The 25,960-nt window shown below is 47.1% G+C and overlaps 1 protein-coding gene across 5 annotated transcripts in view; it reads left to right on the forward strand.

Annotated features, from left to right (window-relative positions):
• SERPINB6 (serpin family B member 6) overlaps nt 1-22,328 on the forward strand; it is a 24,973-nt gene extending 2,645 nt beyond the window's left edge. For all 5 annotated transcript variants that reach the window (XM_017850333.1, XM_017850334.1, XM_017850331.1 and 2 more), the window contains exons 2-7: nt 11,068-11,242; nt 14,752-14,898; nt 15,699-15,816; nt 17,220-17,362; nt 21,420-21,575; nt 21,791-22,328. In XM_017850333.1, coding sequence (XP_017705822.1) covers nt 11,078-11,242; nt 14,752-14,898; nt 15,699-15,816; nt 17,220-17,362; nt 21,420-21,575; nt 21,791-22,192 — 1,131 coding nt within the window. In that variant the 5' untranslated portion in view covers nt 11,068-11,077 and the 3' untranslated portion in view covers nt 22,193-22,328. The remainder of the gene's footprint in view (nt 1-11,067; nt 11,243-14,751; nt 14,899-15,698; nt 15,817-17,219; nt 17,363-21,419; nt 21,576-21,790) is intronic.
• The last annotated feature ends 3,632 nt before the right edge of the window (nt 22,329-25,960 follow it).

Below are 25,960 nucleotides of genomic sequence, written 5' to 3' on the forward strand. Positions count from 1 at the left end.
CCAGCCCGGGCGACAGAGCGAGACTCCGTCTCAAAAAAAAAAAAATAATAATAATGTTTAACTCCCATTTATATGTTAGATATATTAGACTATTAGACTGATATATTAGTCTGATTAGATATATTAGACTGATTAGATATATTAGACTAAGACTGCTTAGATATATTAAACACACACACACAACACACACACACACACACACACACACACACATACACTGCACAAGGAAACAGAGGGTCAAGGCAGGAAGTCCAAGTTTCCATTAAACCAATCTTTTTTTTTTTGAGACGGAGTCTCGCTCTGTCGCCCAGGCTGGAGTGCAGTGGCCGGATCTCAGCTTACTGCAAGCTCCGCCTCCCGGGTTCCCGCCATTCTCCTGCCTCAGCCTCCTGAGTAGCTGGGACTACAGGCGCCGCCACCTCGCCCGGCTAGTTTTTTGTATTTTTTAGTGGAGACGGGGTTTCACCGTGTTAGCCAGGATGGTCTCGATCTCCTGACCTTGTGATCCGCCCGCCTCGGCCTCCCAAAGTGCTGGGATTACAGGCTTGAGCCACCGCGCCCGGCCTAAACCAATCTTTAAATGGTTAAATGTAGTAGGAAATAAAGGCATCCTTAATGGAAGTTGAGAAGCACAATTCAATAGTGACACCTAAAAAGTAATATTAAGACTCGATCAGTTGAATAAAATCAATTGTGAACATTGCTCAGTTACTGCTGATGCTACAGGAAAAAACAAGTGATGCCAGAATAGATTTGTTAGGCTTGTTTAAAAAATACATAAAATTGTTCATTAATCAACTTTAATATCCAGTTTTTATGTCTGTGATTAAATATTTTTTATTTTTAAAAGGTATAGTTTTAAAATTTTGAAATGTAATGAATTTTGCATAAATACTTGTCTATGTACATATATACATGTGTATTCATATATATATATATGAAGGACACTTAGCTATCTTATTTACTGAAGCTAAAGAAGTAGGTCCTTAAAAAGCCATTGACAGGTCTTCAGTTTGCAGTGTGACTGTGAAACAGGCATCCTTGTTACTCACACGTTTGCTGAAAGGGTAAGAGAAAGCCCTCAATATAAAAGTCTCCCTAGATTGTTTACAATTTGTTGATATTTGGAGTATCTTGAGTGGTAAACTTTAAACGTGGATTTATTTTTCTTTCGTTTTAGGATTTGGATCTCTCCAATCTTTTTTATGATTAATTGTTCAATGTTTATGCATTATTGCAAAGTGATCATGAAAATGCTCAAACTCAGGGTCCTGCAGGCACTGTGGGGAGGCAGTGGGGTGACATGAGGGGATTACAGATCCAGTAGAAGCCCCCGACCCCCCATCTGCTTCCACCCCGTCTCCTTCCAGAACACCACCAGCAGCCAGACCAAAGAGTTCTCCCATTTGCTGGTTCCTGGACAGAAAAGCTACTGATCCCTTGAGCACACTGCGGTGAAGCTCCCAGCTACATGTCCTGTCCATGTAAACAGAGCTTCCAGCACTGTTTTGTGTTTTCTTCTTAACTGTGTACTGACATCCAAGGGTTGTTAGGAATGTTTGGAAAGTCCAGGTACGAAAGAGAGACCTAAATAAAATAAAGCAAACACCAGTCACCACAACAAAAGGACCCCAGAGATAGGCAGCACAGGGAACGAAAGACTCAATAAACTGTAATTGTGGTATCCAAAGAATTAGCATAGAAGGCAAAATGGAATAAAATGTCATGATGAAAAATGTAAGTGAGGGAATAAGGTCAGAATAGAACATTCATTTATATGATTTCTTTTTTTTTTCTTTTTAACCTTTGAAACCTATATTTTAGGTTCAGGATACATATGCAGGCTTGTTACATAGGTAAACTCATAGGGGTTTGGTGTGCAGGTTATTTCATCACCCAGGTCCTAAGCCTAGTACCCAACAGTTATTTTTTCTGTCCCTCTCCCTCCTCCCATCCTTCACCCTCCACCCTCTGGTTGGCCCCAGTGTTTGTTGCTCCCCTCTTTGTGTCTACGTTCTCATCATTTAGCTTCTACTCATAAGTGAGAACATGCGGTATTTGGTTTTCTGTTCCCTGTGTTAGTTTGCTCAGGATAATGGCCTCCAGTTCCATCCATGTTTCTGCAAAACACATGATCTCGTTCTTTTTTATGGTTGCATAGTATTCCATGGTGTACATGTACCACAGTTTCTTTATCCCATCTGCCATTCATGGGCATTTAGGTTGATTCCATGTCTTTGCTATTGTGAATAGTGCTGCAGTGAACATTCGCATGCATGTATCTTTATGGTAGAATGATTTCTATTCCTCTGGTTGTGTACTCAGTAATGGGATTGCTGGATTGAATGGTAGTTCTGTTTTTCGTTCTTTGAGGAGTCACCACACTGCTTTCCCCAGTGGTTGAACTATTTTACACTCCCACCAGCAGTGCTTAAGTGGTCTCTTTTCTCCACAACCTTGCCAGTATCTCTTATTTTTTGACTTTTTAGTAATAGCCATTCTGACTGGCGTGAGATGGTATCTCACTGTGGTTTTGATTTGCATTTCTCTAATGATCAGTGTGGTATTGAGCCTTTTTTCTTATGCCTGTTGGGTGCATGAATGTCTCTTTTTGAAAAGTATCTGTTCATGTCCTTTGCCTACTTTTTAATGGAGTTGTTTCCTTGTAAATTTGTTTAAGTTCCTTACAGATGCTGGATATTTGACCTTTGTCAGATGCATAGTTTGTGAATATTTTCTCCTATTCTGTATATTGGCTGTTTACTCTGTGGATAGTTTCTTTTGCTGTGCAGGACCGCTTAAGTTTAATTAGATCCTATTTGTCAATTTTTGCTTTTGTTGTGATTGCATTTGGCATCTTTGTCATGAAATCTTTGCCTGTTCCTATGTCCAGAATGGTATTGCTTAGATTGTCTTCCAGGGTTTTTATAGTTTTGGCTTTTACATTTAAGCCTTTAATCCGTCTTGAGTTGATTTTTGTATATGGTGTATATAAGGAAGGGGTCCAGTTTCAATCTTCCAGAGCAGAACTTTCTAACTTGTGTGTGGGTGTTGTGCCCTGGGCAGGTTAACAGATCCCGCCAACTCGGGGAGTCTGGGTGGCTGGAGCTCTGCACCGGTCACCTCTGGGGTAAGTAGCCTGGCCCCAAAGTGACATACAAATATCATTTTCTATGTGTGTCACAGCATGGAGAAAGGTGGGAAGTCCCAGATGAGATCAGTCTAAGAAATTTGTACTTGACAGAGAAAGAAAACAGAGAGTCAGTCTGGAGGAAATCAGCAAGTGCCTTTAATTTTTTCCCAAGCTAGGCTTAGTGGCTCATGCCTGTAATCCTAGCACTTTGGGAAGCCAAGGTGGGTAGATAGCTTGAGGTCAGGAGTTTGGAACCAGCCCTGGCCACCAAGCGAGACCCTGTCACTACAAAAAAATAAAAAATTAACTGGGTATGGTGGTGTGCACCTGTAATATCTAGTCTTTGGACTAGAAAAATCTAAAATAGTTTGGTAAGACTTTGCTGTTGCTTTAAAGCGATAGTCCCCAAACTTTTTGGCACCAGGGACTAGACTGGTTTCATGGAAGACAATTTTTCCACTGATGACGTTGGGGATATGGTTTCAAGATGAAACTGTTCCACCTCAGATCATCAGGCATTCGATTCTCGTAAGAAGCTTGCAACCTAGATCGCTTACGTGCACAGTTCGCAATAGGTTCACACTCCTATGAGACGCTAACGCTGCCACGGACCTCACAGGAGGTGGAGCTCAGGCAGTAATGTTCGCTCAACCTGCTGCTCACCTCCTGCTGTGTGGCCCAGTTCCTAACAGACCACAGACCGACCTGTTGGGGACCCCTGCATACACACCAAGGGTGTTTGGAGGGAAAGTAACTAAAGAGGTTCCCACCAGCCAAGTTAGGACAATTAGAGCAAGAAGAAAGCAAACATCCACTAATTGAAATATATTATTTGTAAAAAGCCCAAGCTCATTAATAAGTTCAGATGAGGCAAGCAAGATGAGCTTTAAAAAGGCACAAAAGAATTTAGTAATGTTTGCACTATGTCTAGGATTGCTATGTAAAAAGTTTAGTTATTATAGCTTCCTGGGCTAACAAACACAGCAGTTGTAAACACCAACTTAAAGGCCTAAACATTCAACAAAAAGACCAAGTTATACCATACAACACTGGTCTATGCAACTCACATAGAAGTAACTCCATATTTCATTTTAAGGAATGACATCAGGCTACAAGACACTGAAATCTGGTGTTTGGTTGAGGCCTTATAAAATCCCAGTGAAGGCGGGATTGGAGCTCAAAGCAGCCCTAACTAGCAGATATGTTTGGCGTCAAAGAGTGCGTGCCCTGTGCTGAGAAACAGCTGTGATGTTCAAAGACCATGAACCAGGGAGCCCCACTTTGTTTTTACAGAAAGGGATGGTCCCTTAGGATTTAACCCCATAAGATTAATTTTCCCCATAGGAAACTATTAAAATAAGCATTACTATTACCTTAGGAAAGGAATAGGAAAATAAAACAAAGATAAAATAATTAAATCTGTGATATTAATGAATACCTTTTGCTAGATGTAAGTACAGGTATAGAAATAAGTTTTGTAATCATTGTACTGTTTGAAGGTCTTAGGAGAAGCTAGCTTACTAGATTTATATGTCTTGATTTATTAGATTTGTAGAAGTTCAAAAGTTTACTAAGGTTTGTGCAATTTGTAAGTTTGCATACAGCATTAAAAAATTAGACATATTAAAATGTCATCAACACTTAAATAAGAAAAAATAATTTCTTTGCCCTGTAAGCAGTGTGCTGTGTTTGAGAAAAAAATTAGTCTGACCAGCCTGCCAAACTATAAATTGGCCATGTATTATAATAGGGAAACGTGTCCCCTGCCTATGAAAATGTCTCTTTGGCATGAAAGTCGCCTGTTCTCAGCAGCATGGTGACAGACGGAGGGAGAGGAAAATGCAGCTGGGAGATTACTCCTTGTGTCAAAGCATATGAAACAATTACTGAAAGGGTTTGACTGACCTGTAGAACATTTGGGGAGAATTCGAAAATACATAGTACATAGGAAACTAAGGAAAGGGGGGAAGGCACTATTAATATAAGGCAAATCAGCATTACATGAAAAAGTAAATGGGTTCCCATCCCACCACCTGGCTTAGCATCGAATGCTATTTAATGATAATAAAGCAAACCTGTAGATAGGGACCGGGCCCTCAGCCCGTACATTAGGAAGGCAATAGATAATGTCTAGAATTTGACCAGGTGCCTGTCGTTCCAGCACTTTAGGAGGCTGATGCTAGAGGATTGCTTGAGGCCAGGAGTTTGAGGCTGCAGTGAGCCGTGGTCATGCAACTGCCTTCCAGCCTGGGCGACAGAGTGAGACCCCTACCCTAATAAAAATAAATAAATACATAAAATAAAACATGATAAAGTTATTAGGTCAAAGATAGTAGTATACACATGTTATGTAGAAATATGGTGTAAACACCAGAAGAAAGAGCAGTGGAGGCAATTGCTTCTGGGGAGTTGGGAGGGCTGAGAAGGAGCTTACTGTCTTTTATAACATCTCCTTTAACACTACCTGATTTTTAAACTGAATGTATATATAGTAATTTCATAAAAGAAGAGTTAACCAACCCCTCCAGAAATGATATGCTATAGAAAATGTGAAAATCCAGAAAATACAAAACATAAAATTACCTTTACTCAGAAACATTTAGTGTATCGTATTTCCCCATTCTGTCTAGAAATTATGTCTACACTTACCTTTTTCCCTAATTTACATGGATAAGGTTAAATTGTACGTATAGTTTTTTTTTATGTAATCTTATATATTCCCATGTCATTACTGTGATTTTTATTATGAATATCCCTATTTATATCCCATAATGTTGTACATAATGTTTTATTAGGTACCAAACCTGTGAGTTTTACCTTCAGTGAAATTCCTAAAAGTGGAATTTTTAATTCAGATAGTATGAATGTTTTCATGACGTTTTCTTTTCTTCCTTCATTTTATTGTATTTTACGTTTATTTTTTACGTGATTCTAAATTATACTCAGGAAATACTGGTGTACCAATTTAAAGTATTGTTATTGATCATGGATTCTTAGATTCTCATGCAATGGAAATTGACATGAGGCAGAGAAAGTGTCCCAGACGAGACTTTATTGGGCTTATGCTGGAGCAGGAGGGCAGCGGCACAAGGGCAAGAGTTCCTGGGCTGTCCCTCGGGACAGGTATTCCTGGTGTTTTAGGGTGACATGAATAGTCATGAGGTGTGTCAGCAGCATTACACACGCTAGTGGCAGACACCGTGAAACATCATATTAGCACAGATGTGTCATGATCAGGGCATGGCAGATGAGGCCCTGAGGAGAGGATTTTAGTAACAGGGCAAGGCAAGAGGTCAGGATCGTCATTCTCCTGGGTACCTCCCTTGGGTAAGATTTGGGGTGGAACGTGGCTTATCTTGTTTCCTTCCCTGGTTTGCGTGGTCTCACGGTGGGCAGGTGTGATGGCATGGGGGATGTATGGAAAATACGGGAGTGGGTATGGGCCAAGCCCTGTCCCTGCTGCCTCCGTTTTACTTGCATGGTGTGAGAAGCATTGCCTGTCTTTGTTAGTATTAGCATGAATTGTTTTTGTATTTGCAAGGTTCATGGTTTGAAAAGGCATCTTTAATTTACTCTCCACCATTGCTTTTTGGGAAGGCCGTGCACCACTGTGTTAAGAGAGTGAACTGCAGAGCCATGCAGTCCTGGCTTCCAGCCCTCATTCTGCCGTTGTAGCCATGGGTCCTCTGGAGACAAAATACTTAAAGATCTAAGGCCCAATTTCTTTGCTTGTAAAACACAGGTGTTCTCAGCAGCTGTGTCAGAGGGTAAGGGTCTTTCAGTGTGGACCTGGCACATAGCATACATCAAAAAAATGGAATCTTTTTTTCTGAAGTTGAAACTTTTAAATATAATTATTAGCTATTGTCTTTCTTTTTGGGGGGTAGAATCATGAATGTCCTTTGCATGTGTTTCTACTGGGGTCTGTTTTTCCAATTTTTTTGAACCCTAGTTTACTCCATTATTTTTCAGCTTTAAGAGTATTTTACTGATTCTGGCTGCTTTTCAGGTAGATCATCAAATTGTTTGCTAACTATGCTCATTTTGTCTCCTTTCTGACAATCCCCTTTCTCATTATGTTTCATGAGTTGTATTTGCCTTTGCCAGAACTATCTGAACAAAGTTACACAAGGATGGGACGACAGATATTTTTATCTTGTTCCTGTGTGGGGAATTAAGGGACTAATGTTTTATCATCAGCTGTGCTGGTGGCTGCTGAAGTAGGTAGTTCTGACGTTGTTAAGGTAGTATCGCTTGCTGTTTGGTGGAAGGGTATTTACCAGGAGTAGGGTATTCAGTTATTTAATGATTGACATAGTTTCTGCTAAGAAAACTACATCTCTAGGACATCCTTGACTTCTTGTTTCTTGTTTGCTCAGCAATTTTTACGTAAGGCATAGATAGAATTTTACCTTTCACGGCTGTAAGCGGTGTTTTCAACTAAGAAATGGAATATCATGACTGACCTCATTGTAGGCTTTGAAAATTGAGCTACATTTTTGCTCTTCTTTCTGCATTTAGTATTAACAATTATTGAATGTTAGAGATGGAAGGGAACCCAGATTATCTGGTATATGCTTTTCCTCATACAGAGAGGAAACTGATAGCAGAAGTCAAGTGATTTGCCCAGGGTACCAGAGCCAGGACTAGAGACCCTGTCTCCCTCCTGACTTGTGCCATCTCTGAATATCCTGGTTTGGTTTCTGCAGTTCATTATTTCAAATTAAATCCCCTGACACAGTGAAACCCATGTGCGCTGACTCCTCTGCCCCAGATGGTGTAACCTGGGCTGGCCGGACAGGCTCCTCCCCAGTGGGCGTGTCTTCAGACAAGAGTGGCTTTGCCTTGTTGAACTTACCGATATAGGTCAGTGCCTGAAACAGATTTGCAGGGATATTGCCAGAGATGGAGTGTTTTATTATTTGCCTTTCTTAGGTGGACATTTCCATTTGAATTAAAAGTCCTTTAAGCTGGGCATGGTGCATGGCTGTAATCTCAGCACCTTGGGAGGCTGAGGCAGGAAGATCACTGGAGGCCAGGCATTCGAGAGCAGCCTAGGCAAGATGGCAAGAACCTTGTCTCTACAAAAAAAAAAAAAAAAAAAGTGTAAGAGTCCTTCAGCATTTGAGGGGAAAATGTGTGCTGATGGTAGAATAGTCTTAGATGGGGTTGGGGGAGCATGTGGGACGTTTCCCCGGCCAGCTGACCTGGTACTTACCTCTGTCTTTTTGTTTTGGTTCATGGAGGAGCCGTCTCACCTGGCAGCCTCTCCACGTGGGCTGAGCCATCTTGGGGACAAAGACAGAAGTCCATGTCCCCAGGCCAGGGAAGACCCCACGTGTCAGGGTATTCGCTGGCTTTGAGTCCTGAGACACAGACTTCACAGGCTGTGCTTCTTGCTTTGGGTCACCTTCTCTTTTCTTATTCTTAACCTAGAAGTTTCCCTGTTTTACCAATTGTTTCTCTCCAAGTTGATAAGTGGGCAGTTCTTGTGATCTAGAATCCAAAGAACCAAAAATAGGCCCAATGTTGCTTCAGTTCCGTGTAATGGCTACTTTTTTTTTTTTTTTTTTGAGACGGAGTCTCGCTCTGTCGCCCGGGCTGGAGTGCAGTGGCCGGATCTCAGCTCACTGCAAGCTCCTCCTCCCAGGTTCACGCCATTCTCCTGCCTCAGCCTCCGAGTAGCTGGGACTACAGGCGCCCACCACCTCGCCTGGCTAATTTTTTGTATTTTTTTAGTAGAGATGGGGTTTCACTGCGTTAGCCAGGATGGTCTCGATCTCCTGACCTCGTGATCCGCCCGTCTCGGCCTCCCAAAGTGCTGGGATTACAGGCTTGAGCCACCGCGCCCGGCTACTTTTGTTTATATTGATGTTCCCAGGGCTCTGCAGAATCCTGGATTTATTTATGTATCATCAAAGACTCCCTTATATTCAGGAGAATTTTAGTAATATGTACATTCTATTGTCCTTTTATTAGAAATTAGTAATCTTAAAACACGTTTGGAAAGGCTTGGCAAGCCAGGAGTGCCCAGTCCCCCAAGTATTCTCTGTAATGAATAAAGAAGAGTTTGAAAACAAACTATTTAAAGAAGCACAGCAAACAAGCTGTATCAGGTGTATTAGTTATTGTCTTGGTTTCCCGTGGCTGCTGTAACAAATGACCACGGATTCGTGGCTAAACAGCACGTGTTTATTCTCTCAGAGTTCTGAGGTTGGAGGTTGGAAACGGGTTTCACGGGGCCAGGCTCCCCCAGAGGACCATCCTTGCCTTTCCAGCTACTGCAGCTGCGGTCCTTGCACTCCTTGGCTTGAGGCCCCTTCATCTTCATCTTCGGAGGGGCATTTTGCTTTATTCTTTGCATTGCTTTTTCCCGTGAGATCTCCCCCTGCCTCCCTCTTAGAAGGATACCTGTGGTTACATTTAGGGCCAAGTGGAACACTCCAGGATAATCTCCCGTCTCGAGAGCCTGAATTTAATCATGCCGCATGGTCCCTTTTGCCATGTAAGAGGCATTCACAGGTCCCAGGGATTAGGAACCTGGTATCTTTGGGACACTCGTTCAGCCAGCCCCAGCTGTGAACGTAAAGGCATGCATGGTGGAGAACTGGTTCATTCAGCATCTTCTCACAGGGCCTTCAGTAGGCACCTCCTTCCCTCTCCCATCTGCTCCAGGAGATATCTGCCCCAGCTTCTCCCCTTCCTTGTTCTGTGGGTTCCCACTCACTGCTCAAGTGAGTCACTGGGACTGTCTTAGAATGCTGGCATTCTCCGAGTGGGACATATGCATTTGGTAAACATTTGAGAACTGTGTCAGAGCAGGCAGGCCCCGCATCCCTGTATTCCCGTGTCCCCTCTTCCCCAACCTGACTGCCTATGGGGTCCTTACCTGCCCCTGTCCTCTCACCTGATTCTGCAGATTCTTCTTGAGCAGTAGCCCAGACAGGGCATTGGCCCTGCGTTTCAAGCCCGGCTACTTAGCTTCACTTCTGTCAACTTCACCTTCTCTCTAGTGCAGAGGGGCATTGATGGTAGGTCTCTCTAAGGGCTTATTGGGCTTTAACACGTGATTCTGTGATTCCGACTTGCCTGAAGGTACCCCAGCTCCCCCGCCCTGACTATCCAGCTGTGTTCCTGCTCTGGACCCTGCACGGCAGGGCTAGAGAGACGTGTGCAGCCTGACCCTACCCCTGAGCCTGTCTCGAAGGTGGAGATGGGCATGCCCCTATAGCCCGGGAGGCAAGGTGGTGTCCTGAGTGTGCTGTGAGTTCAGGAGCAGGAAGGCCTGGCTTGTGGCAGCAGGAGGTCCCCAAGCCTGGTCTAAGACTGGGGCTTTGCCACCTGCAGGGATTTCCTAGAAGGAGATCCAAGGGTCAGGAGGCATTTGAAAGGCTCTCACGCACCTTTGTATGTGGCTTGATTTATCTTCTTTTATTTTAAGGCTCTTGTTACCCTGAAATGGGGTTCTCTCTCTCATTATAAAAACATTTGGCCATCTTTTCTTGTGTAACTGTCAGTGAATTTGTCATTTTGAATATTTTTCAAATTAAAACAGTACATTTAAGCCCACAAAACACACCAAAGAATACAAACATAGAAGCAAAAGCCAATATCCTTCTGTAATTCCACCCCAAGAAAGTGACTCCAGGAAAGGGTGCCTCCTCCCACACTTTCTCCGTGTACGGGCAGGCGTGCAGGGAGGAGTCCTCACAAAACAGGGCCGCACTACACATAGAACTCTTTCGTTTTCCACACGTAACATTAGAAACACACACAATAATTTGGAGGGTCCTAAAAAGAAACGCCCAGAGTTGTGTGTGTGTTTCTGTTTGCCCGCTGAACCACAGCGTCGGCGGTGACTGTCAGTGAGGCGTGTGAGATGCAGTCCCATGGAAGCTGTGCTTATGTGATTCTGATTTTAAATCTTGTTCCAGGTCTGCCATCATGGATGTTCTCGCAGAAGCAAATGGCACCTTTGCCTTAAACCTTTTGAAAACGCTGGGTAAAGACAACTCGAAGAATGTGTTTTTCTCACCCATGAGCATGTCCTGTGCCCTGGCCATGGTCTACATGGGGGCAAAGGGAAACACCGCTGCACAGATGGCCCAGGTACAGCCTCAGGGCAGCCACGGGTGCTATTAACTGTCAAGTGAGCTGGTCCTCCACATTCCAAATCCCAAAGGGATTCCTGGAGACGCATGACTGTGTAGTATCGCAGGGTGTGGACGGAGAGTGTGCAGGGAAGGGCATGCCGCCCATGCTGGAGCACCCTGGGGACAATACCCTGACTGACCCATTGGGGTGGAGAGGGGGTGCCCGATTCAGAGGAATGAATGATTTCATCATCACATGGCTTAGCTTGTTCATGAGTTTGTAGATGGTTGTAAAGTCACAAGGTTCAGGTTGAGTCCTGTGATGATCTTTGGGTGCTGCCATCTGGTTTTTGGTTGTTAGGAGTCTTTATTTTCTCGTTTGCGTGTAAAGCCTTCTTAAAATGGCGTTTGTGAGCTAAACATGTTTTCAGTAGTGCTCTGGTTATTTGTGGTTGTGTAACCAGCTCTCCCAGCTCAGCAGCTTTCCTGGTTGTTGAATCCGGGTGGATTGGGTGGTGCTTCTGCACCACTTGGCACTGGGTGGGTCCCTTGTGGGGCTACGTCAGCGGGGGCTCAGTAGGGTGCTGGGGCGTCTTCTCTGTGGCCTTCTCCACTGGGGCCTTCCACATGCTTCCTTCAGCAGGGTTGCCTGGGCTCCCGTAGGCCAGGCGGCTGGGTTCTGAGAGGAAGTACTCCCAGAAGACAGGCTTGAAACAAGTGCCTATCAAGCCTCCACGTGTGTCCTGCTTGCCAAGGCCCCAGTGCTAAAGGCAGGTGCATCTCTGCGTCTGAGGGCTGAGCGAGGGTGTGCACACCAGAGACGTGGCTGGTTGGGGCCACCCATGACTGCTGTGGTCTGCCCTCTGGACCTGGTGGTTCCCTGGGAGTCTGAGATCCAGGTGTGGGCAGGGTTGGTTTTTCCTGCAGCCGCTCTCCTCGGCTTGTAGACACCGTTTTCTCCCTGTGTCCTCACGTGATCATCTCTGTGTGTGTGTCTGTGTCCTCATCTCCTCTTTTTATAAGGACATGAGTCCTATTGGATTAAAGCCCAACCTAATGGCCTCGTTACCTTAATCCCCCCTGTAAAGGCCCTCTCTGCAAATGCAGTTCCATTCTGAGACACTGGAGTTGGGACCTCAGTGTGTAAATTTTGGGGGGACACATGCAGCCCATCACAGTAGGCGTGGGAGGCATGCGGCCATCACTGAACAGTGGCAATTCCCAGCCCAGCCGGGCACGTATTGTCCACCCCTCAGCCCTGGGTGCAGGGCGTTCCTCGATGAGCCTTCACTGCAGCTTCCGGGAATTGTCCCGTTGTCCGCTGCTGCCCTGGCCATGCTCTGCCCTCTGTGTCCTGGTGTCGCTCTTGGCAGCTCCTTTCCTGTTCTGTAAGAAATGGCCCATGCTTGCTGCATTCCCAGCCTACCTCCCACCTGTAGAACGTGGGTGCCCAGAGGCCTCCCTGCGCTTTGAGCCGTCTCTCCCTTTTAGTCCAAGCTGTTACAAGTGCTTGAAAACCACTGTGGGATTTCTATCAACTTAAAATTCTGCTTCCCTGGACAAAAGCCCCCCCGCCCCGCACCCCCATCCTGCGTGCTCTATGTTGGGTTGGGAGTCAGGGTGCCACGGGAGAGCCTGCCAGAGGGTATGTAAGATGCTGCCTGAATCTTTTAAGGTTTAACCAAGTGGATTTGGACCTCACCCTTGAGGCCAGTGTCTGAGATTTGATCTTTGCCCTGAGGCCATCTCTTTTAGAATCTTTTGCCAGCTGGCGAGGCTGGGAAGAAGAAACATTTTTATTCTCCACCTAGCACATCCTGGATTGGAAATAGTTCCTTTAAATTCTGCTTGAAAATGGAACAGTTCCTTCTTTTCATCTTTCTCTTCCCATGTGTTATCCTAGGCAGCAAAAAGAAGCCAGGTTCATCCTGGACCACTTAGCCAGATGCTGGAGTTCACAGGGAAGACACCCCATCCTCCCTGTCACTGCGGGTGACTTCTTTCCACTTCTTCAACTGGTACACACACAGCCCCCTTTCTCCAGCCCCCAGGAGTCATTTCGTCCTGTCCCTCCAGCCTCTGCCAACTGCCTGGGTCCAAGGCCAGGGCCACATGTTTTAGGTTTTGGTCATGGCAGAATTCCACTTCTGGATGGCTACATGTGTCACCTGTTGCCATAAAACAAACCATCCCAAACTCAGTGGCTGGAAATAACAATGATTGATTATTTCTCAGATTCTGTGGCCTGAGTGGGCAGGACTGCTCCCAGGAAGCAGTGCGGGTCACTCATGCAGCTGTTTCAGTGGACACCTGGCCTGGAAGGTTCAAGAAGGCCTCTCTCACCCCTGAGACCTCGATTCTTTTTTTTTTTGAGACAGAGTTTTGCTCTTGTTGCCCAGGCTGGGGCGCAATGGTGTGATCTCGGCTCACTGCAACCTCTGCCTCCTGGGTTCAAGCGATTCTCCTACCTCAGCCTCCCGAGTAGCTGAGATTACAGGCATGCACTACCACGCCAGGCTAATTTTGTATTTTTAGTAGAGATGGGGTTTCTCCATGTTGGTCAGGCTGGTCTCAAATTCCCGACCTCAGGTGATCCGCCGGCCTCGGCCTCCCGAAGTGCTGGGATTGCAGGTGTGAGCCCCCGCGCCCGGCTGGAGGCCTTGGTTCTTCCAACAACTCTCCCCACAGGTAGTGGCACTTTCTCCAGGGCTTTCCATGTGGCCTTCGGCAGGATAGCTTGGACTTCCTTCTTTCATGGTGGCCAGGGTACAAGAGAGTGAACATGGCAGCTGCCAGGCCTTTTAAACAGGGCCTAGGCCTGGAACAGCATCACTTCTACGGAATTCTACCTACTGTATCATTAGTCAGAGCCAGTGACAGGGCCATTCCAGACCCACGGGCAGGAGGGAGCCTGCCCCTTCTGACGTCAGGAGCGGCCTGCGTTTGCACAGATGGGAGGTCTGCTTGGCACCCTTGTTTGCCACCAGACTCCAAGTACTGAGCATCAGGAGCCTGGGTTTGTGGAGGGCATTGCAGGTCATGCCAGCACTGACAGGGTACAGGGAGGGGCTTTCAAGACCCTTCTGGCCTTTAATCTGATGGATCTTTTTTTTTTTTTTTGGGAGGGAGTCTCACTCTGTTGCCATGCTGGAGTGCAGCGGCACGATCTCAGCTCACTGCAACCTCCGCCTCCCGGGTTCAAGCGATTCTCCTTCCTTAGCTTCCCGAGTAGCTGGGATTATAGGCGTGCACCACCAGGCCCGGCTCATTTTTGTATATTTAGTAGAGATGGGGTTTCGCCTTGTTGGCCAGGCTGGTCTCAAACTCCTGACCTCAGGTGATCCGCCCACCTTGGCCTCCCAAAGTGCTGGGATTACAGGTGTGAGTCACCGCGCCTGGCCTTGGATGGGTCTTTTAAGCAGTAGTAAGGGTCTGGATGGTTGTTAGGCTGAGTTTGGGGTTGCCTCATTTCCTGAAGTCAGATCATATAGGAATGATGTGTTTTCATTCTGGTTTTGATTTCAGGTACTTTCTTTCAATAAAAGTGGCAGTGGTGTAGACATCCACCAGGGCTTCCAGGCTCTTCTCACCGAAGTGAACAAGACTGGCACGCAGTACTTGCTCAGGACGGCCAACAGGCTCTTTGGGGAAAAGTCTTGTGATTTCCTCTCAGTAAGTCATACTTGCTGTTATTCACTAAAGAAAGAAAGGTGGCCAGGTGGTGGGGGCTGGGGTCCAGCAGGAAGCGTGTGGCTCTAAATGCCACTATGCCATACGGAGGCTTTTGTAATTTGTTTCTTTTCACGTGCCAATATGTTTTAAATTCTCTGCATTTCAGTAAGGTGGGTCTACTTCATGCTTTTGAACTGTCTTGTCAGCATTTGTCAGGCAGCTCCTTGATGCATGGCTGCTCCCTTAAAGGATCCAGCAGTTGGTGAAGTTTGTTTGATATTCAGAGACTGATTCAACTTAGGTTTTTTTTTTTTTTTTTCTGAGTCAGAGTTTCGCTCTGCTGCCCAGGCTGGAGTGCAGTAGAATGATCTTAGCTTACTGCAACCTCTGCCTCCTGGGTTCAAGTGATTCTCCTGCCTCAGCCTCCTGAGTAGCTGGGATTACAGGTGCCCGCCACCATACACGGCTAATTTTTGTATTTTTAGTAGAGACAGGCTTTCGCCATGTTGGCCAGGCTGGTCTCGAACTCCTGAGCTCACATGATCCACCTGCCTCGGCCTCCCAAAGTGCTGGGATTACAGGTGTGGGCCACAGTACCTGACCTTGACTTAGTTTTAAGCTAGGATTAAATATAGCTAAAGCTAGGAAGTTGTATTTCAGATTAAGTCCTCATATTTATTTGTAAATTATATATGTCAATCATAAAATTATAGATTTTCTGATTTGGTGCAATGAAGAAGGAGGCCATTGGTGTTCATCATTTTTGTAGCCAGGCAGTTATGTCACTCTGTCTATCCTAGTCTTTTAGAGATTCCTGCCAAAAATTCTACCAAGCAGAGATGGAGGAGCTTGACTTCATCAGCGCCGTAGAGAAGTCCAGAAAACACATCAACTCTTGGGTAGCGGAAAAGACAGAAGGTGAAAATGTATTGCTTTCTACTTGTAACAGCATCTTCACCTATTTTATTGTCAATTCCTTCACAAGACTTCACAATCTTCACAAGACTGTAAACAGGAATGATTTTTTTTTTCTCTGAATAACTGCAAACTTAAACAATCTGCTTCTGAAATCAGTTGCCATTATTTGACATTTTGGAAATGCTCAATGTGTGCTGTTCTCTCTGGCTTCTCCCTGCGTCCTCAGTGTACCCGTGATGTCTTTCAGTATTTGGTACCCCTCTTCTGGACCAATCCCCATTTTAATTTTGAAGAGGGGGTTCATGTTAATATAGTTTTCCCTTTCATAAGTAACACAAAAGATTCAGTATGGATCTCAAGCTGCCTCCCTCTTGGGTAGTACGGTCTACAGTTTTCATGGATTGCTATGGGACACCGGGTCATGCCGTGGTCTATCTACAGTTCTTAATTTAAACTTTTTTTTTTTTTTTTTGAGACAGGGTCTCCCTCTGTCACCCAGGCTGGAGTGCAGTGCCACAATCACAGCTCACTGCAGCCTCAGTTCTTTTTCTTTTTTTTTCTTTGAGATGGAGTTTTGCTCTTATTGCCCAGGCTGGAGTGCAATGGTGCGATCTCAGCTCACTGCAACCTCTGCCTCCCAGGTTCAAGCGATTCTCCTGTCTCAGCCTCTCAAGTAGCTGGGATCACAGGCGTGTGCCATCATGCCTGGCTAATTTTTGTGTTTTTAGTAGAGACGGGGTTTCACCATGTTGGCCAGGATGATCTCAATCTCTTCACCTCGTTATCCGCCCGCCTTGGCCTCCCGAAGTGCTGGGATTACAGCCTCAATTCTTGGGCTCAAGCAGTCCTCCTGCTTCAGTCTCCCAAGTAATTGGGACTACGGGTAGCACCACCATGCCCAGCTAATTTTAATAATATTTTTTTAAAGAGATGAGGCCTCACTATGTTGTCCAGGCTGGTCTCAAACTCCTGGTCTCAAGTGATCCTCACACCTCAGCCTCCCAAAGTGCTGGAATTATAGGTGTGAGCCACTGTGCCTGGCCTAACCTGTTCTTTAAGCTTATAAAGAACATCTTCTGACTGCCCACCTTTTTGACAACCCTTTAACTTCCTGTCTTTAAGTCATAGGCACCCACGACTGCTTCCTATCTCATGTGTTATGAACTCATCCTGCATAATTAACATGTATTTGTTCACTTTGTGTGTTTCATTCAAACGGTGATGTTTTTCTTATCAGAAGTTTTTGTCGCTTTGCTTTCAGGACACGTATCCCTTTGTATTTGGGGGGTAGTGGAACTCTATCCGTGCACCTGACTGCTGAACAAGGCCCCAGCCGATGCCCGGTGTGTCCGGGATCAGCAGCCGCTCCTGTCTAACTTTACGGTCTTTAATTCTCTGCTCAGGTAAAATTGCGGAGTTGCTGTCTCCGGGCTCAGTGGATCCATTGACAAGGCTGGTTCTGGTGAATGCTGTCTATTTCAAAGGAAACTGGAATGAGCAGTTTGACAAGGAGAACACCAAGGAGAGACCGTTTAAAGTCAGCAAGGCGAGTAAGGTGCCGTGACGGGGGCGACTCTCGGAGCGTCTCGGATTCGGAGCCCGCCTGCATGCGACCTTTCCGCCCCTGCCCCTCCTGTTTGCCATCCATCGGGTGGCTGCCTGTCCCTGGCTCCTGGCATCCGCCCTGCCACCTACAGGGCAAGTCTGAAGCTGCAGCCCTCAGGCTCCATCGAGGTCTTAAAGCTCAGACTCCGGCTATGGTGTGCCGCCTTCCAGCGGGCATTTCCCCCGGTCTCTAGCGTCATTCTCATCCGGACCTACGCACTCCTTTCTTTCCGGCGGCGTCCCGGGAAGCCCCGGGCCAGCCCTCCCGCCGCGCTGCACACGGCTCCTCCGCGCCGCTACCGCGCCTCCTGCTGGCCGCCGTGCCACACTGCAGGGCGGAACGACTCGCCCTGCTGAATTGAGGCTGAGCGGGGAGGATGTCTGACAAGTGCCAGACGCGTAGCTGGTGCCTAGTAAATGCCGAACCAATGAGTGATATTCAGGCCTCTCTTGATAGTCAGGATAAGTACAGATTTTTGTTTTAAAACAACCAAACCAAACATGTAGATAGACACGGAGATTAACCACCTCCAGCTTGGAAGATGTCATTTGCTGGTGGCCCTTTATCTTCCTCTCACTGAATCCACTTTATTGTCTCTTGTTTTGTTGGTCTTTTACTATAGAAATTTTTGAACATAGACAGAGTAGACAGAATATATTAATTACAGTGTATTCTTGATCATTGACCGCAGTTAGGTCTTCCAGGCTAACTTGAACTTGAGCCTTCAGTTTCTCAAGAAATTTATTTTCATTGTCTGTTCTCGCAATTCAGAAAGAATTATTTTCTTTCAAACTTTTGTTCTGAAATGAGCTGTCCTATTTTCCCCTGGCAAAATTATTTCTCTCTTTAATCGTTAACAAGATGTACAAAGGCTTAGTTTGACTACAGGTAACAGAAACCACAGCTCACCATGGTTTAGCTCCTAGGAGCTCATCTCCCCTACCAGGAGGTCTGGAGGCAGGTGAGACCTGGGCTGGTCTGGCACCAGCCGATGATCCCAGGGAGCTGGCTCGGCCATCCTCAGCATGTGGTCTTCTTCCTCATGGTCACAAGATGGCTCAACTGGCTTCAGCAGTCCAGGTGGCAGGGAGGGGGAGGAGCAAGGGGAGGAGAGCCTAAACCTTCGCCTGGGTGGTTCTGCCTTTCAGGAAGGGAAAGCTGCTTTCTATATGGTGTAGGCCAGAACTATAGGTCTCGTGGGTTTGGGGAGATGTGGAATCCTGTCAGGCTTTCTGAGCTCTGCAGTGAAGAAGGATGAAGGAAGGGGCTGCAATATTGAGTGTACCTCCAAGGCAACAGATTTTGAGTTGACACAGATTCTTAATTTCATTTACTGCTATATAAAATGGAACTTGTCTACATAATTGTGTATTTAGTGAATCATTGAGTCACTAAGGTTAGATCTTTTTATATTACAAGCTTGGAGGCTTTGGACCCTGATGCGGTGCAGGGAGGAATTACTGAAGGCAGGGTCAGCAAACTTCAGCCTACAGCAAAGCCAGGCCACTACCTATGTTTTTTTAAAGGTTTATTGAAACACAGCCATGCTTATTTTATTTTATTTTTTATTTTTTATTTTTTACTTTTATTTTTCCAAGACAGAGTTTATCTCTTGTTGCCCTGGCTGGAGTGCAATGGTACGATCTCGGATCACTGCAGCCTCCACTCCCAGGTTCAGGGATTCTCCTGCCACAGCCTCTTGAGTAGCTGGGATTACAGGTGTGCACCACCATGCCCAGCTAATTTTTGCATTTTTAGTAGAGATGGGGTTTCACCATGTTGGTCAGATTGGTCTCGAACTCCTGACCTCAGGTGATCCACCTGCACCGGCCTCCCAAAGTGCTGGGATTACAGGCGTGAGCCACCATGCCTGGCCCATGCTTATTTACTTACTTATTTCATCCTGTAACAGCAGTTGACTCGTTGTGACGGAGACGGTATATGTAGCCACAAACCAGAAAATAGTTCCTGTCTGGTCAGTTATGGAAAAAACATGCCTACTGCTGGCCAAGAAAATGAGTGAGGCCACCGAGGCCCAGGAGACTGCTCTAGCCAAAGGCTAAGGGCCAGCCCAGGTGAGCCTCTACCAGGTGAAAGCAGAAAGCTGCCACGGCAGTGTATTTTGGTTGTTCCATTTAACACAGAAGAATGTGCTACCCCAGAGACTGGGAACCATACAGCATCTTTGACTGTGCCTATTGCAGGGTATTTACTCAACTCACAGGAGCAGCTTGGAGTCAGGAAATGAGGAGGATTGTTGGATGGGGTGTGGTTCCTGGCCTCCAGTCTTTCTCATTGGCTGGCTGGGGTTGGTGACCAGTGCAGTTTTTTCTGGTGAGATGTGTATATGTTGCCTGGCCTTTTCAGCATCCCAGCTCATTAATTCATTTATGCATTTATCATTTATTCAGCAGAGGTTGACTGAGTGCCTTATTTAATTAATTAATTTATTTTTTTGAGATGGAGTCTCGGTCTGTCTCCCAGGCTGGAGGGCAGTGGTGCAATCTTGGGTCACTGCAACCTCTGCCTCCCAGGTTCAAGTGATTCTCCTACCTCAGCCTCCCGAGTAGCTGGGATTACAGGAGTGCACCACCACACCCAGCTAATTTTTGTATTTTTAGTAGAGGTGGGGTTTCACCATGTTGGCCAGGCTGGTCTCGAACTCCTGACCTTAGGTGATCCGTCTGCCTTGGCCTCCCAAAGTGGTGGGATTACAGGCGTGAGCCACCGCGCCCAGCCTGACTGAGTGTCTTCTGTGCATCAGGCATGGTGCTAGCCATGCACAAAACTAGCAAAGCATGCTTGCCCTGGTGAGGCATATGCTTTCTTGGGGGAGAGACAGCAAGCATAAATAAGAAAATAGGAGTGTATTAGACAGTGGTAAATGCTACAGAGGTATACCAAGGGAGGGGATAGGAAGCTGTTTTCGGGGTGGGGGTGTAGTGTCAGGTAAGATGATCAAGGCCAGCTTCTCTGCCAAGGTGATTTTTGAACAAAGACCATAAAGAGGCAGAAGTTCACTCCAGGTATTGGAGGACAAGCTTACTGCGCAGAGATGAGATGAACCAGGTTTGCTGTCAGTGCAGTGAGGAGGCCTCTGTGACTGTAGCAGATAAACAAAGGGAGAGGAAACTGGGTTGAGCTCCTAGGAGCTAAACCATGGTGACCTGGGGTTTCTGTTACCTGTAGTCAAACAAAGCCCTCGTACATCTTGTTAGTGATTAAAGACAGATGAGCTATCACAATTCCAGGTCATTTTAGGGACTTTCAGCTCCTGCTCTGGGTAAACGGGGAGCCAGGGTAGAGTGTCCTGCCAAAGAACCATGTGATCTGACTTAGGTTCTACCTGGTCCTTCTGGCCGCTGTGCCGGGAACAGTCACAATCATATTATCACAATATTCCAGGGCTAGGCTGGCAGCAGCAGAGGCAGAAGGAACAGGTCAGATTTTGGTTATATTTTCGAGGTAGAGCCAATATAATTTGCCAGTGAGTCAGACACAGGGTGCGAGAGAAAGACAGGAGTCAGGGCACTCGAGGGCTTTTGACCACTGGACGGTGATGCTGCCCTAGCTGAGATGGGCAGAGTTGTAGTAGACAGAGCTGACCTGAAGGATCTACGGAGTGCCACATTACAGGTGGCATCGGGAGTTTCTTCTATGTCCAAATGTAGGTGTCAGGTGGGCAGTAAAATGCAGGAGTCCCAAGGACAGGGCAGAGGCCCAGGCTGGAGGTAAATTTGGTATGATATTGTGCTTCAAGTCATGAGGCTGAGTGAGATCAATGAGAGGAAAGACATGTCGGGTTTGGGCCCCAGGCACCCCGGTTTCTGGACGTTGCGGTAATGAAGACAGCAGGGAAGGTGCTGCCGTGTGTTCTGGAAGCTGGGGAGAAACCGAGCTGCATTTCTCCCTACAGAGAGTGGCCGGCTCTGACAAATTTGTCCCGTGTGTCAGTGGGGTCTTGTTTCAACTTAATGTTTATCTGTTTTCTTTGTAGAATGAGGAGAAACCTGTGCAAATGATGTTTATGCAGTCTACTTTTAAGAAGACCTATATAGGAGAAATATTTACCCAAATCTTGGTGCTTCCGTATGTTGGCAAGGAACTGAATATGATCATCATGCTTCCGGACGAGACCACCGACTTGAGAACGGTAACAGCTAAGCTGTGAGTGAGGCGTGCTAGCGAGGGAGCCGCTCACGGGTGTCTGCCGTGGCTGCTTTCCCCACTTCACGGTCAGCCATTTAACACCAGACCGCTGCTGACCATAGCCACGCTGCCACTGGTGTCCGGCATCCGCAGCACCGCACAGGGCCCTGGTGGGCAGCAGCACCCTAGGTCTTAAAGTCTTCAACTGTCTCCCTCTAGGTGGAGAAAGAACTCACTTACGAGAAGTTCGTAGAATGGACGAGGCTGGACATGATGGATGAAGAGAAGGTGGAAGTGTCCCTCCCTCGGTTTAAACTGGAGGAAAGCTACGACATGGAGAGCGTCCTGTGCAGCCTGGGCATGACCGACGCCTTCGAGCTGGGCAAGGCAGACTTCTCTGGAATGTCCAAGACAGACCTGTCTCTGTCCAAGGTCGTGCACAAGTCCTTTGTGGAGGTCAACGAGGAAGGCACGGAGGCTGCAGCCGCCACAGCTGCCATCATGATGATGCGGTGCGCCAGATTCGTCCCCCGCTTCTGCGCCGACCACCCCTTCCTTTTCTTCATCCAGCACAGCAAGACCAACGGGATTCTCTTCTGCGGCCGCTTTTCCTCTCCCTGAGGACAGGGCGTTCTCTGTGTGCAGCCCCTCTCCTCTCTGTCCCTGACACTCCACAGTGTGCCTGCAACCCAAGTGGCCTTATCCGTGTCCTGGTGGCAGTTCAGAAATAAAGGGCCCAATGGTGGGATGCCGCATTTACTCTGCGTGTTTGTGTGTCCGCGTGGGAGATGTTTCCTAGGATCTGAAATTGCTGCTCTGGGTCTGGGTCATGTTAGGGGCGGCAGTGACCACTTAGCTCACCCCTGCCGGGGGAAGGTGTTGCCCACCCCCACAGCCATGGGGACCCCACGACTTCACTGTGGGCATGCCCTTGAGGGCGGTGGTGCGACTCTTCCTGGGCTCAAGAAGATAAATGGTGCTTCTCTGTCTCCTCTACTCAGTGGTGGAGTCTCATCCCACTTCTAGGGAGAGAATGGGGTGAAATGGGGTGCTGCCAGGAGGTGCGGGGAGCTCAATTCCAAAACTGCCACAAGCTCTCCGGAAGCCTGCATGGAGGTTGGGGAAGCAGGTGAGCCAGACGAGGGTGACAGCAGTCCCCTGCCCTGTGCGTGTTTCTGCTTTCCTGGGGACTGGTGGGTCACATGCCTATTCGCACACACACACTGCCCACTTCTGAAAATGTCAAATGATGGTAGTGTTCCCTTTATAGTAACCGAGTTTATAGCGACTTCACGAGTCAGCACCAGATGCCTTTCTTTTCACTCAAGTGTTACAGACAGAAAAGACAGCTAAGGTTTCTAAGGCCATTTGTGTTAGTTGCTGGAAATGTGATCCCTGCATGCAGCCATCCAGCAGCAGCAGGACGGTCCAGCTCCAATGGAGGAGCCGCACGGTGTTCCAGGGAGGCAGGAAGGACTTCTTTTGCAGGCAGTGGGAGCCTGCCCCTCCTCCTTTACCTGGTGCAACTGTGCTCTCACTCTTCCTGGTCCTCTTTCCCCTTAGTGTCCAGGCTGGGGTGACAGGTGGGACTCAGGAGCAGCAGGAGATGTGGCAAGGATGAGTGGGACAGCAGGGGAAAGAAGGGCCGGGTAGTGCTGGTTTTGTCCCTCATACTCCCTGCTCTGCACAACATTCTTGTTCGTTTTTTTTGTTTGAGATGGAGTCTCACTCTGTTGCCCAAGCTGGAGTGCAGTGGCGCGATCTTGGCTCACTGCAAGCTCCACCTCCTGGGTTCAAGTGATTCTCCTGCCTCAGCTTCCCGAGCAGAGTAGCTGGGACTACAGGCATGCGTCACCATGCCCGGATAATTTTTGCGTTTTTAGTAGAGACGCGGTTTCACAATATTGGCCAGGCTGGTCTCGAATTCCTGACCTCAGGTGATCCGGCCCGCCTCGGCCTCCCAAAGTGCTGGGATTACAGGTGTGAGCTACTGCACCTGGCCTCAGCTCATCTTTTGTATTTTTAGTAGAGACAGCGTTTCCCTATGTTGGCCAGGCTGATCTTGAACTCCTGACCTCATGATCTGCCCACCTTGGCTTCCCAAAGTGCTGGGATTATAGGCATGAGCAACCATGCCCGGTCCATTCCTGTTTTCTTTTTTCTTTTTTTCAGATGGAGTCTTGCTCTGTCGCCCAGGCTGGAGTGCAGTGGCACGATCTCGGCTCACTGCAAGCTCCACCCGCCATTATCCTGCCTCAGCCTCCTGAGTAGCTGGGACTACAGGCGCCTGCCACCACGTCCGGCTAATTTTTGTATTTTTAGTAGAGACAGGGTTTCACCATGTTAGCCAGGATGGTCTCAGTCTCCTCATCTCGTGATCTACCCATGTCAGCCTTCCAAAGTACTGGGATTACAGGCATGAGCCACCGTGCCCGGCCCATTCCTGGTAGTTTTTAAATAATGGGGACAAGAGGACTTGGAACAAGGGTTCTGAGGGTGGGGCAGTATCTGTTTATATGATGCTTCCAGCACCACAGAGAGGGCCTCTGCACTGTAGCTGGCAGCTGCCGCCCTGTGTCCAGTTCTTGGGGAGAGGCACAGCGTCTACATCCCCTTAGGGTCTGCTTAGGGGCAGGGATGGGGGCAGGCAGTGGGGTAAGTGGAATAGTCTCTAACCATCCAGGTGTCTTGGTATCATTCCCTTTCCCCAGGATAATGATGGCATCAGTAGTGAGTTAAGGTGGACATTCAGGGTCCCGTGTGTTACTGACGTCTGACAGGGGAAGAGAACAACCAGCACACATCCTGCTCTGGAAGGCTCCCTGGTCCCCGCTGAGTTACCGCCCCTTAGCTGTCGTGACATCACCTTTGAAGGGTTTTCTGTCACTTTAAGATACAGTGAAAGGCACAACCGTCTGAGTAATGCCTCTACATCTTTTAGGAAATGGCACAAGAAGATCTTGGGGGGATTTTTGTTTAATTTTTAAATTTTCCATTGTGCACATGTATTCTTGTATAATCAGAAAAACATTTTATTTATTTATTCATTTATTTAGAGACACAGTCTCGCTTCATTATGTGGGCTGGAGTGCCGTGATTCAATCTTGGTTCACTGCAACCTCCGCCTCCTGGGTTCAAGCGATGCTCGTGCCTCAGCCTCCCGAGTAGCTGGGGTTACAGGCATGCCACGCCCGGCTAATTTTTGTATTTTTTTTTAGTAGCGATGGGGTTTCGCCCTGTTGGCCAGGCTGGTCTAAAACTCCTGACTTCAAATGATCCTCCTACGTCAGCCTCCCAAAGTTCTGGGGTTACAGGCGTGAGCCACCGTGCCCGGCCAGAAAAATATTTTTAAAGTGTGTACAGGGAAGTAAGGGTTTCTATTATATGCAAATCCTGTGGGATTGTTTGTGCAAAGGGAGATCTGTTCTTTCTCTGCCACTCACTGCATCCTCACCTGCTCTTCCTCATATGGCTCCCACACTTACCCTTCTCTCCCCTGGGTTCATGCTGTTCTTCTCATTTCAATTCACTCTCCCTGAAAGGACTCAGCCTTCGCCAGTCTGTGCAGGCATGGTCCTGGGCTGGATGGCCCTCTGAGCTCGGCCAGGCGGCTGACCGTGGTCATGCAGATGGTGGCGGGATCCTTGGGTGCACTCATCTTCAGTAAGGGACTTGGACCTCGTAGTGTTCCTCCTGAAGCTGCGGTGGATAGTCTCGGGAAAGGAGAATGGAATCATGGCTCAGGCCCGCCTAGATTGCGCACACACTGGGCCTTGCTTCTATGCACTCCCGCACTGAGACCGTTTGCATCTGGATGAACAGGGCACACATCCAGTTCCCACATGGATACTGTGTGTGGCTCTCAGGACACAAATCATTCCAATCTTAACAGATGCAAGAAATAAAAGGCAGGAAACACTCTTTAGTTCATTGCATATTGACGAGCACAACCTTGGGAAGGTTGTGTTTGGAAATTATGTATGGGAAGGGAATTATGTATGGGAAGTAAGCTTAACCCAGGAATACGAAGTGGATGCAGCATATTAAAGTGCATGCCATCTGTTCCATTATAGGATAAAGAAACAAGATCGTAGGGTCATATCCCTTGATGCAGAAATAGCTGTCTCATTCTAAAGGAGAACACGGCAGCCGATAGACACAAGCCACAGTCCCATTAATTGATAGGGTTGTTTTTTCATTCAGCCCTGCCAAATGCAAAGGGCTTTACATACACTGAGTAAAATTACATTTCCAAAGCAACCTTTTGAGGTGGATATCAGCTCTAGTATTGTTGTTTTTAATTTGCAGACAAAAGTTTGGATGAGTTTTTTTATCCTTACAAAAGTGTTCTCAGTCTAACCTTTTAGTCATTTAGATACTTTCATAGAA

The sequence above is a fragment of the Rhinopithecus bieti genome, unplaced genomic scaffold, assembly GCF_001698545.2.
Source record: "Rhinopithecus bieti isolate Rb0 unplaced genomic scaffold, ASM169854v2 scaffold_32012, whole genome shotgun sequence".
Taxonomy (NCBI): domain Eukaryota; kingdom Metazoa; phylum Chordata; class Mammalia; order Primates; family Cercopithecidae; genus Rhinopithecus; species Rhinopithecus bieti.